Genomic DNA, 13,085 nt, shown 5'->3' on the forward strand with positions numbered 1-13,085 from the left:
TCTTGTCTAACTTCATGCAAGTCAGACTTTGCAGCTACTACTAAGCATGGTATTCTGCTATCCATGAAGTGTTGCTACAAATTTAAAGAAAAAAAGTAAAAGAAATAGTATGTGATACATTCAACCTTGAACAGCTCAAGTCGAACTGTTTGCAGCAGCATTAAGATATAGTCATTGCACTGAAGTCAGGCATTTTTAGAAGCAGAATATTTAATATAGACAACTAGATGTTACCTTTGTATGAATAACAAAACTGCATTTTCAATGCATCAGCCATATATAACAAGCACTCATAAATAAAATGTCTTTTAAACACTAGAACTTGTATATAAGACCAGTAACTGACACAATATTTTGTCAGTGAAGAGAGATATAAATCTAAAGGTCTGTATATATAAACTATACAAACCTTAAAAATCCTGGCACAGTACTCAAAGGACTTAGGGTTACTGACATCATATACCAGGCAGACAACATCGCATATGGTCTCAGCGTCAGTTAAAAATTCAGAGTCACTGACATCATGTAGCTGGAAAAAAAGATGGTTGGAGAGGGAGAAAAGCTTTGTCATGAGGCAGCTAAAGGAATTTTATAACTTCCCTTTTCTCATAATTTTTATGCATTCTTAGAACTAATGGACAGACAATAGGCAGAATTAATGAAAAAGAAATAGGAATTTACCACACAGCCAACATATGTGAGCTGCTAACATCACATCTGCAGGCAATCACAACCTCAGTATACAAAGTTACATATACTTTAACACAAAGTCTTAGATTCCCCTAGAAACTGGCATCCATCCTACAGAGGAAAACCACAGAGCAGAGGACTAGATCTTGGAAAACAAAGAAAGGTATCATATTATCATAAAGAAAACTACAGTGGAATGAGCTTTAAAGAAAGTATTTCATCCACTGAAGATAAACTTTAGCCATCCTCATCACCTTATGTGACAGATTCTTCTTTTGTGATTAGGTAGATCGCTTGCTAATAATTCATCATGTTGTAATTTGATGCTCTGCAGCATAAACATAATGGACTGGGTTCCGTACCATTCAGGTCAAGGTTTCAAAAGCAACAGGTCCTGAACAGGTTCAGTTTAAAGTATTAGCAACATGTAAACCAAAAGTTATTTGAGCTGGAAAAGGAGGGGCAGGGAATCCACATTTATGAAGAAGAGACAATTAAAGCAGAAATTTGTTTGCAGAAATCTCCAAATAATTCACTGCATTTTCAGATTAACCAGTAATATGCAAACAATAATGAGACAACCTTACCAGCAAGTATTTTTCCTGTCCGTACACATAGACTGTATTAATGGCATAGTAAGATTTGTGTTCTGCACGTATTTGCCTCTGTCTCTGAAAATGCAGAATTTCATGTTAGACCACAGCAACTTGCACCTCTGAGTTAGATCTGAACAGCTGTTTTACTCCATTTATTCAAATTACAGTAATCTGTGATTTATTTAGCAAGTAAATGCACAGCTATACTCTATGAAGTACAAGTAATTATTGCATGCAACAACCATTTGTCTATTTGCTAAAAAAATAAAGAAAAACAAAACCCTCCCCAATAATTCTACATTTCCTCATAGAACTCTCCACACTCAGTAATAATGAGTAAAGCTCTAAGATCAACTGGTTTTGCTGTTTAACCTTAACTCAAAAGTGTATCTAGGTGAATATAAGCAAAAAGTTTCTTACTATTAGATTTCTGCCAAGAAGAGCCTGAAGAACTCCACTTTTCCCACAGCCTTTCATTCCAACAACATTGCATCGGAAAACATTTCTCTGAGTCTGTTTTTTCTGGAGGTCTATCTTTTTATCTCTTGTTACTTTTGAAAAAACACAAATATTTTTCACAAGATGTACATGCACGTAGGTATGTGAAAACATGAAATAATTGTCCACTTACATTAAAATGCAGACAAAACAATCAAAAATACTAAATCAAAGGTTTGACTTGAGCAGAAAGTAAAAAAATGAATAAGTGAAAAAAGACAGACCATTTGTTTAAACAATTTACACTTCAGCAAATTTCAAAATTTAAATTCGTAAGTTGTAACAGTTTTTTTTATTACCTGTAATTGCTGATGCTTGAGATTCTTGCTCTGCAAGTATCGAGTAGCCCAAATAACCCAGGTACTCCAGGCAACGCTGTACATCTAAGTATGTGGTGAGTCTGGCAGAGGGGACAAAAAGAAGCTTCTAAATTGTTAGCATCTGTGATACCAACTATTTTTTCCTCCTATCTCTAGATGGACATGATAAAAGTATTCCTGGTATTAGGTACTACCGAAGGACAAAAGCACTCTGAAAGTAAATGGTGGCAACTTTACCAGTCTTAATAGTCAGCAAAACACCCTGAAGGCAGCACTTGCTGAGGCCTATCAACCTACACCCTATTTTTTTTTTCCCCTCAGCAAATAATGTTTTCCTCATTTTCCATATTTTCAATAGGGAAAACAACTCATTATTGAACATCATTATTCAGACTGTGTCTAAAGAGTGGAACACCAGAAATAAATATTTCAACAAGTTTCAGGGAGACTTCCACATTTTGAAGAGACGCTTCCTCATAGCCAGCACTAAATAGTGGCCAAATCCTGAACAGGTTATAACAACTGTCTGAAGATTAGGCCACTGGATGGTTATAAAAACCTGACTGCTTGGGTCAATTTTCAACTACCAGCACTCTTTCTACTATATTTTTAAGAGGAATCTATAAACACATTATCATATCCAAAGTTCTCAACCACTAAAATATAATAAGTTCTCAACCACTAAAACATAATGTATCACACTTACGTCCACTGAGAGAGAAACCCTTGGTACGTAATCCACCCCCTTTCATTTGTACAAACAGTGTTGTTAACGTCAGGTCCCCACGGCATGTAAGGGAAGACTTTGAACAAATCTTTCAATTCATCAGGAGACAAAGCACAATCTCTATCCTGAAAACAAGCACACGACAGACATAAATCGCTTAATCCACATCTATTCTAAACCAATATTTTCTTGCTCTATGCTTGCAAGATTCAAGAAACTGGCTATCAAAAACTAAGCTGCTTTCTTTTTAATCATTGTTCTTTTCTTGTTTTTAAATAAGACTAAATATGTGAGCTAGTTAAAAAAAACCGTAGCACAACTATAACTGCCAACTCTCCTTGTAGACAGAAATACAAACAGCAGGCTAGTTTTGACTGCATATCTTAAGACAGAGACAGTTTCTGAATGAAGTGACAAAATGACAAAAGCACATTTTTTGCTAGCAAAACTGCTAGCAAACGAAAGCTCTTAAGTGTAAGGGCACACACACACACACAAATTAAAAGCTTACCAAATCATGTTTATCAAAAATACTTTGAAGAAACAAGTACGCATGATGATTTAATTCTGTTGTGCAGTCTGGAGGAATTCTTAGCCTATTTCATTGAAAACAAAAACAAATAGAAGTGTCAGTTGTGTTTATGAAATATAGAATATTAGAACTCAAAATACAGACTTTTAAAATTACAACTTTTGGTATCTGACCTTTGCATTTAGCTTTAATAACTTATCTTTAAAGAGATCAAAGCACATACTTTGTATTAGGAATTCTAAAATTATGAGTGAGTGTCTTTATATTACACAATATATAGATAGTAATCAGGTTTTTGTCTGGTTTGGTTGTTTGGTTTTTGTGTTTTGTTTTTTGGGGTTTTTTTTAAACAGAAAATTATGTAGTTATATTTTTGAAAAGAAGCCACAGAATTGGTCAATCTCTTAACTTTTTAATTTGTGGATTTTCAAAGGATCTCAAGTGCTATGAAAATACTGACAAGCCTTTTCTAATTTGTTGCCACATACAATACGCAACTGCACAGATTTATGTTCCAGTTTTGTATTGTTTGTATTTGTATTTTGTATCTCTTTTGACATTTTCTTAGAAAGAGAGATAGCAGTACATGATTTGGCACATGAGACAGTTCTTTGCAATTTTCAGTCACATGAAGATCTTGGCTGGTAGATCATAAGTAAGGGAGATACTTGTCTTAACAATGTATTAAATAAACACTACAATAACCCTTTCCTCCTGCCAAAGCGGGAGGCAGCATAAATTAAATGAATGTAAATTTAAGAAATCTGAAATAAGTGAGACATACGGAGGAAACAAGTACTCTGGTGTAAGCTCTAAGTCATCGTCATATCCAAAGCGACGTAAAACAGTCCAAGTCGTTTCATGCCTTCCTCGCTGAATGAAAAGTGTGTGTAGAAAAAGAAAACCTAAAAAATCAAATTACAAAATCTTAAGGCCCTGAAATGCTTTATCTGCTACAAGTATTTTTAATAGAATCAGTATCAAATTGAAAACAAAAAAGCTTGAAAAACACTTTCAGGTTTTAAATCTCCTGGGTGACATTACAGCATTATCTACACAGGCTGAAGGTTCAGAAATCACGTTACTTGTACAAGTGACCTTCAAAGAACTCTTTCCTTAAAAATAACCCACTTGGTTCTCTGTTGTTGTTTGATTCTTTCAATACTAGCACTTTAGGAGAACTTCGCTGTATGAAAATAAAGTCAAAAATACTTTCAACAATTTAAAATAGCAAGCCTTAGCAAGAAGCCTGGAGAGCAGGCTTATGGAAGACTGCCTTTAGTTTTCCTGTACCAAAATAACTGGGTAGGGATTTTGTTTAGCACTTTCCAGGGCTTAACGAACACTGAGATTTCACTGTTTAGTAAGGCTATGCCTTAAGATTCCCACCCTTTACGATTTCTCACAAGTCCTATTACAGATGTAAGCTTCACCAGCAAAGCAGTTACATTGAAGCTCAGAAAGAAAACGTTTTTTCTCCATCCACTTTTGCCATATGCTCCGAGCAAATCTGTACAACATAGCTGTTAAAATGTTGACAGACGCCACACCTTGCTGACAAGTGTTGCAGCCAGTGAGCCTAAAGACAAGATACAGATTTATCTAGGAGAAAATATCTTTTCAATCCTTATACTTATTCGGATTCCAAGCTCTGTAATAAGAAGCAAGAAAGACCTTATTTTATTCACCCTATTATTCCACAGTTTAATCATCCTTTGATTTCATACTGCCGCTACACCCAGCTCTTGTAGTCTAAAAGACTCACGATAGAGACTAGTTTTTTATGTAAGAATGCCTATCAACTGTACAAAGACACATCTTTTAAGAGTTAAATAAGGCTTACCTTTTAATGTTAATCCATTATCTGCAACTCCATCACTTACGTTTTTCCTGACTACATTCTTTACATCTTCCAAAGCTTGAGGTGCCAGTGGTGTATTAAAACAAATTCTCTAACAAAAACCAAAAAGAACATATTAGGACCACCGGCTACTAAACTGGACAAACAGCAAGTCCTGTATGAAATACAGCCTTAAACATTCCAATAAGCTAGTCAAGGACAATCCAATTTCTTAGTGGGAATAAAGATGTACAAACTTTATTTTATTTTACCTTCAAGTACAAGCACTGGGGCTCGTACTTGAGCAGGTCTTTTTTTTATTTTGCTCTTAACTAAAACTTGAACAATGGTTAGAAATAAAATCAATACCATTTCTGTTTTTACAGATCCATTTTTTCATGCTGCATTTGAGAGTTTTAATATTTAGACCTGATTCTCTTACAGTTCACTTTAGTACTATTCCTTCAAAAACAATCCCTTGTTTTTCTAGAATTGCATAGTTCAACTATTAAGCACGGTGAAAAGATAAGCAAAAGAGTTACCTGAAAGAAGTTGAGCTCTGCATCATTGAGAGTACCATCATTATCCTGATCAGAAATTCTAAAAATGCGAGTGAGTGCTTTAATACAGGCAGGTTTCATCTAAGGAATAAAACTAAGTTCAGTATCTTTCTAGGCTTGAATACAAAAAGATGACACTGAATGACATCAGGCAGCTCAATCACACAAAAACAAATACTAGCCTTCATTTTACATTTTTAGAATGGAGACATTGATACACACATACACAAAAATTAAAAGAGGAAACAGAATCCTGATCTAGCAAATTTATATCCATAAATTGAAAGCTATTATTCCACATTAAACAACTTTCTATTCAACTATTAGAAGAACCTCAAGCTCTTCAAAAGTGGAAGATGGCACTACTTAGTTATTAAAAAATATATATATATCAGGTCTCTAAATTTAGTCTTATTGCTAGAGAAGTCTTTACAAAACAACGGAATTATTTTTTTCCCCAAAACATTTTTTTGGTGGGGAAAAAAAGGCCTTGCAATCCCAATGCCTTGTAAAGATAAACGCCTGCAGAACTACAGTCAGCTCTTTCTAAACAAGCACGCTATCTCTATTCACTACTTCAACTATGGCTTCAGAAGGTTTCAAACATCAAATGCTGAAAATCTTCACAGGGCTCATTCATCTACCAGGCAAAGCATTGATCATATGGACTATCTCTAAGACAAAAGAATTGCTGGGATACCTTCTGAGTGAAGGAAAACAGACAGTAGTAATTCTCTCCCAACAACTACAGTGTCGATGGACTCTTCTCTTCAAAGAGGTCACACAGATTGCATAGAGATTGGTTTTGGAAAACCAAAAAGATTTCAACACAACAATTTTATCACAACATTACTAACTCAAAGATGATTCTGATGGAAGAAATCAAAACAGGGTTATTTTCTGGTTCTCTGCTTAACAAAGTACCTATGATTGAAGCAACTTTCCTACGGCCCACTACTACCTGGGGGTTACGTTTAAAGATTTTATTTGTATTTGCCCGTGAAATTAATGTTTTTTAAGAAACCATACTCCTCCATAACACGCTCAGCTAACTACCTGTGATACTTAAAAACCAGCCACATCATTTGTTTCTTATCCCTTTTGCCAAAGTCTCACAAGATGCTCAGAAAAGTTATTTCCCTTAAATCAGGCCAAGTCTGGAGTATTTTCCCTGAAATGGAATGGAGTTACTATGAAATGTATATCTAAAGGAGAGAAGTGAATTGAACACATGATTTTCTTCACATTACATTTGGCTTAAAGCCGTTACCAAAGTTTCTCATTTTACTTAGCAGTTCATATGGGCAACAAAAAACTGTCTTCATTGCTTTGAATGAAGAGGAAAGGCAGATCAGATTAATACAACATAAAACAATCACCATGGTTCTGGAATATAATGCTTGACATTGGGGGGTAGGGTGGTGGTAACAGAACACAGTAAGAAATGCAAAATCCACTGAAAAGGAAAGAACAGGAAAGTTATTAATATCCCCCTCTCCTGCCCCAAATGATTTGTTCTTAGAATCCATGTATAAATACCTCTTTCTCCTCTGGGCAATAAAGAGGACCTGTAGGATGTAGAACAGCTTTCTGTGCATAATAAAATAGCTCAGATATATTCTTCAAGTTTTTGGCTGAACACTGAAAGAGAAATCCGTATATCGATTAGCTAGTTTCTTGACTATTCTTCTGAAACTTAAGCAAGCATCAAACTTTTACATCTAGCCCCCTCTTGTGGGAACATTGCTGTTTTGGAAAAAAGACATCTATCCCCTGTATCTGTTCACTAATTAACAAAGGAGCTCTCACTACAATTTGCTGCCATACCAATAACAGAGAAATCAAAAAGTTATATCTACTTTCAAATAAAATTAAAAATAGACATATTAATTCAATGTTTAATACTTGGCAGACAACTCTAACTTAACATTAAATTTAACACACATGCTAAAAGGGAAGGATGTGAGGAAGCACTAATTAGAAGAATCTGACAGTAACATTTGATTATACAATAGTGAAATCTTCTCTAAATAAAAACAACATATAAACTCACCATAATAATTACTTATATTTGAATATTTTATTTTAAACAAATAAAAAAATCACCTTTTCTATTAAAAAGTTGCCATTCATGCTTGGCAAGTATGTATTTTTTATTACTCATTCTAACTTCAGAAAGCCTTGCATACCTCTACACATGTTTCTATCTCTGTATATTGATTCATAATGGGAAGGATAGTTTCCATACTGCTATATTCCACTAGATCAGACTTGTTTCCAACTAATATAAGAGGCAGCCTGAAAACAAAAAAAGGTTAAGAGCTTTAAAGACAGAGGGATAAATAGACCTATCCTAATTTAGCATCCTACCTCCCACCAGAAGCCATGATATTATTTTTATGAGGTAACTAAGTATCACTGGCAGCCAACAGGCAGAACTAAGCAACAACAGTTTTAAGTAAATCGTTTTGATACGCACTTAGACAGAAATGTACTTCTTGTTGATACTACAAAAAATACACAGTTAAACACAAAAGTAACCAATTGTAGAAAACCTACACAGACCATGTAGCCAAAACTAGTTACACCATAACAAATATAAACACACCTGGTAAAAGCTGCCCACAAAATTCAAAATAAATAGCATTGCTGGCATATGTAACAGACCTACATACTTTAAATCTCTTGTTGTTTGGACTTCTTACATAAACTTTAAGTTTAGAATTTGATTTTCTTAAACAATTAACATCCTCAACACTGTCCATTGACACCCAGCGATGTGCAGCCTAATTCACACTTCTCATCTTTACTTATGCACCTGCTATCTTTGTCTGTCCTTTCATTGATGAGAGGAATCCATCGACTTGTTACCTACAGTGGGGTTAAAAAAAAAAACATTAAAAATACATTTTCAAATTTAATGACTGAACTGTGCACAAGTTCCACTACAACTGCTACTGCTTCTCTCCCAAGAAGGCACATATCTACCCACAAAGGAAGAACAAATAAAAACTGGAGTTGATTAATGAGCAACTTTGCCAGATGACTGAAACGACTGAAAATTCAGATCTTGAAATAGACATGAAGCAGTAATGTATCTGCACCTTCTGTTAACAACTTAATCTCAAACACCAGCTTATGCATTTTAAACGTCCAATACAGTTTTCAGCTTGCCAACAACGAACAGTGCACAAGTTACACCTCAAGCAATAATTGGATAAAATGTGTTACCATACCTTATCAATGGAATTCTTGTTGTTAACAGCATACACTATACAAATCACATTTGCCTAAAATGAAAAGAAAGGAAAGGCGTGAAATTCCACCATTGAGAGTCTCTGGAGCAACAGAGACACATAAGAACAATATGTAACAACATCAGAGGAAGAAGAGGTCCACCATTAGTCAAAAACTGTGTCCCTGACTTGTTTAAGGTATTTGTAGCCCAAACAACAGCTTACAACAAATAATTTATATGTTGAGAAGTGCGAAAAACCCTGTCTTGCAGTGTGACATTCACAGCTTATGCCTGCAGAGAGATCTATGCCACTGAGAAATCTAAACTGAAGAATCATAATTTGTAGCCTCCACTCAAGTACCAAACCAAATGCCAGAAATGGAACACAGCTACACGACACACTGTAGAGATAATGGGCAGAGGTGCTCAGAAAGAACTAGAAACAAGAAACAGAAGGAATTATAAAACTACCGAGAATCCTGTGCTATTCATAAATGCAATAGTACAACATGACAGAAAGAATGGATCTTTCCAGGGTAGGATAATTTCTTTACAAAAACTGTCAATCCCTTGGTGTACTGATTAAAAGATACTCAGGTTCTGTCCTTTCACTTGGAAAGCCAAAGCTTAAGCTCAATTCACCAACACAGTGGCAGCACCTACTTTTCTTCAATAGAGGAAGGTTTACTATATAGCACAGGGCTCAAAATGAAATGACATGCCAAGCAAGAAAGGGTTTTTTCCTTCAATGCAAACTGACGCCCATCTAAAGCAGAGAACTTAAAAGAAAAGATTTCTCCAAAAGTAGAAACTATTTTCTAGTAAACACAGGAATACACCTACCTGTGATATTTCATGGTAAAGCTGCTCATCACTTTGCTCTGCTTCTGCATTCAATAGAATAATCCATTCATTAATAAGAAACATTTTTATGAACAAACCCGAAAAACTTAAGAAAGAACTAGAATATTTCACAATGCTCGTAAGACAGCCCTGTGAAAGCTCTTGTTATTTAAACACCTTTTATAAAATGCAGCAAGGAGTGCTTCTGCTGTAACAATAATGAAACTGATCCATTAACTCTCAAGACAGAAACAGTCCGTTGCACACAAGTTTTTTAGCAGCTATTTCAAAGAGGAATAATTGCATATGTGGGCAGGTTCCCTCTGGAATGAGTCATAGTTGGCATTCCCTTACATTCATCAACAGCCCCTTCCTGGGATAATAAGTAGCGACTTTGTTCTAGAATGTAAACTTTTACACCAGAATATAGCATATGTTAATTTTATTGCAGTGTTGATGTTTTTCTTCCAGTGAGACCAAGTTTCTGTTAACCAAATATACGAAACATTTCATGCAACAGAATAAAAAAATCACTCCACATAAATTTAAGCTCAAGTCCAACAAAAAAACCCCACACTTTATTTCTTTGTTCCAAATAGGTAAACACACCAAAGATATTTCCTCAGCAGCGGTGGGAGAGAGAAGACAGGAAAGTATCTGCCAATATGGCATAATTCTTGTCTGCTATTATGAATGGCAGAAGGATTTTTGTAGCTGTGCAACAGTTGTATATATTTATGATGGCATACGAACCTTGATACTGAGCCTATATATTCAGTAAGGTCAAGGAGATTAGAATGTATCAAAAATACAAAAATTCTATTGCTACAACTGTCTTTCCTGGAACTACCAACAGCAGTTAATGTTAGGCTTTGAATTAGTAGGACCAGCCATCATCAACTGATTTCGTTTTATCCCATGAGTTTCTACTTTAATCTAGTCTTTTCCTACATGTAGCTCTGGTCCCAAACCAGTATGGCTGTTAAAGAGGCTAGTGAGTAAGAGAAACAATCCCATACCAAATCCATCAAACAGTAACGGGATTGTGTAGTCCTTACCTGAATAATCCACTATATGGGTTGGCACTCTTTCAGGGGTGACATCAGCTGGAATGGTGATTTCTTCAGCTCGTGGTGGAACCTTGGGTTGTAAAGAAACAGCAAGAAAAAGCTGTCAAAGATAATCCAGAAGGTCCAGACGGTCAAAAAAAGTTGTATACTATGAGACACCCGCCAATTAGTCAGCTTGAAATAAAACAGCTTGTTAGTAGTTACAGTCTTCTGGGTTTTTGGTTTTTTTCAATGTACTGAAAGTCACTGCTACCTTCTCAATCTTTACTAGTCTACTTACTGAATAAGGAACTTTGCAAGAAAGCAATGTTGTTAAAGGAGTCAACGAATGCTTCCATAAAACTCAAATCCACTATACCCAACCACCTATAAAGTACTATTACAATAGCTATAAACAAAATCCCAATTGCAATTTACTTTAAACAAAAATGTCATTTATATAAAAGTTCTAAAATTTAAGGGGTTATCAAACTCAACCAATTACTTCAAAGGGCTACACATTCTTTAGGAGAGTAACATCACAGTTAGCATGCCATTACTGACAAATTAAATATGGTTTAATCAATGTTTAAACATTTTAAATTTTGCACAAGATATCCTGATCCTACTCCCACTGATCTCTTGCAGCAGGTTATATAGGATGTAGTACTTTTTAAAAAATTATTTCTGCAATTTCAGAACATTAATTTAGAGAAATATTCTAGATGATACAGCAGCAAGAAGCTGAGAAGTGAACAGAGGCCTACAGTTCATTAAATCCATCAACAAACAACCCGTCAAAGGCATGGGTCCCTGAGCAGGTTAAGAACAAACAGCAACTGGAGCTCCCTTTTACCTGCAAGTTTGGGAACTAAATTAATTTACATTAACAACCTAATCTTGACTCATGAACTGTGCTAAGCTACTGATTTGCACTAAACACAGCGCAGTGTAGATTCAAAGAGTAGCACATGATGTCTATTTTAAGACTTGTGATCAGAAGAAATAAACATTCGTGTTTATATGTAAAAAGCTTAACTATTTGCAGCAGCTGCAGTTCTTTTTATGGTATAAAGAGAACTACGTGCTGGTTTTTTAAAGGAATAAACATAGAAGCAGCTTTACTTTTATTCTGGAAGAAAGCAGTAAGAGTTTTTGGCATTTTTTACTTCAAAAGATTTCAGAAAGCATTCTTCAAAAACAGAAATAGAGGCAATGTCTCACTTAGTTACAAAAAATGGCTAAGTGTAAATTATACAACGTGACTTTTTAATTCCTCATTCTCCTTGCTCTTTAAATACAACACTCCAAAAAAATTCAGGGGCTGGTCTCTTTCAGTACCTTTCCACGTAGGAGTTTCTAATGTTGCCAGTTATGACCAGTTTCAACTGCTTCAAAAAAACCCAACAATCCACAGACATTAAAAAATTAGTTTAATTAACCATGTGAAAAAATAAAGGAACTTCGATAAAATTTAAATTCCTAATCTTCACGCAGAGATACATTTAAACTGAACGCATCACTCTTCCAGAAGTCATCATTGCAGTTTTAGACTTTTTTTTTCCTAAACAGGAAACACTATTTTAAAGCAGAGCCTATCAACTTACTCTTTGAAAAAAAATTATACAAGAGGATAGAAATAAAGCACAGAAAACAAATAAGGATGCTCTACCTCTTCTGGAAATTCTTCACTGACAAGAGACATAATTAACGATGTCTTCCCAACTCTGGCTGCAAAAGCATTAAAAACAGAGATTAGATAATTTTGTTTTGTTACACTCAATAGTTGCATCCCATCTTAAAATGGGAAGTATTTAAAAAACATTTTTCAACTGACCATGTTAAAGGCTTTTTATCTGTAGTTTAAACATACTAAGTACGGATGACAGCAATTCTCTCATAGTTCTTTTATTGTAAAACCTTAGGATCCATTTCACACATCTGCATTTCATCCAGGGGATCAAATCCTGCTCTGTCTTACACAAAAGAATTAGCAGGTTTTAGCCTTAATATAGAACACTTAAGCAAACAAACAAAAATTCAAAATAGAAATGCATGAATACAACTTAATAAATAGAAACAAATAAGGCACACAGAAAGGAATTTAGGAATTAACTATTTTTATAGTATTTTTGATAAGATGATTGCACTTCAGTCTTAAGCTACCAAGGATAAGAGCTGGACAAGAAGAC

The 13,085-nt window shown here is 34.9% G+C and overlaps 1 protein-coding gene across 3 annotated transcripts in view; it reads right to left on the bottom strand.

The window, feature by feature from the left end:
• The window catches only part of RHOT1 (ras homolog family member T1), a 22,610-nt gene extending 9,990 nt beyond the window's left edge, over positions 1 to 12,620 (bottom strand). For 2 of the 3 annotated variants that reach the window (XM_010087499.1, XM_010087497.1), the window contains exons 1-17: positions 12,566 to 12,616; positions 10,903 to 10,984; positions 9,845 to 9,888; positions 9,000 to 9,053; positions 8,582 to 8,634; positions 7,953 to 8,061; positions 7,303 to 7,404; positions 5,746 to 5,844; positions 5,207 to 5,315; positions 4,148 to 4,268; positions 3,343 to 3,427; positions 2,811 to 2,956; positions 2,084 to 2,184; positions 1,707 to 1,837; positions 1,278 to 1,361; positions 410 to 529; positions 1 to 74 (exon numbers count right to left, since the gene is read on the bottom strand). The exon at positions 1 to 74 is cut by the window's left edge and continues 129 nt beyond it. In XM_010087499.1, the coding sequence (XP_010085801.1) occupies positions 1 to 74; positions 410 to 529; positions 1,278 to 1,361; positions 1,707 to 1,837; positions 2,084 to 2,184; positions 2,811 to 2,956; positions 3,343 to 3,427; positions 4,148 to 4,268; positions 5,207 to 5,315; positions 5,746 to 5,844; positions 7,303 to 7,404; positions 7,953 to 8,061; positions 8,582 to 8,634; positions 9,000 to 9,053; positions 9,845 to 9,888; positions 10,903 to 10,984; positions 12,566 to 12,598 (1,547 nt within the window). In that variant the 5' untranslated portion in view covers positions 12,599 to 12,616. Of the gene's footprint in view, positions 75 to 409; positions 530 to 1,277; positions 1,362 to 1,706; positions 1,838 to 2,083; positions 2,185 to 2,810; positions 2,957 to 3,342; positions 3,428 to 4,147; positions 4,269 to 5,206; positions 5,316 to 5,745; positions 5,845 to 7,302; positions 7,405 to 7,952; positions 8,062 to 8,581; positions 8,635 to 8,999; positions 9,054 to 9,844; positions 9,889 to 10,902; positions 10,985 to 12,565 lie in introns of all 3 variants that reach the window. The other variant, XM_010087496.1, reaches the window with a different exon arrangement.
• Positions 12,621 to 13,085: the final 465 nt, after the last annotated feature.

This window comes from Pterocles gutturalis, unplaced genomic scaffold (genome assembly GCF_000699245.1).
Source record: "Pterocles gutturalis isolate BGI_N339 unplaced genomic scaffold, ASM69924v1 scaffold14791, whole genome shotgun sequence".
In the NCBI taxonomy this organism is placed as follows: Eukaryota; Metazoa; Chordata; class Aves; order Pterocliformes; family Pteroclidae; genus Pterocles; species Pterocles gutturalis.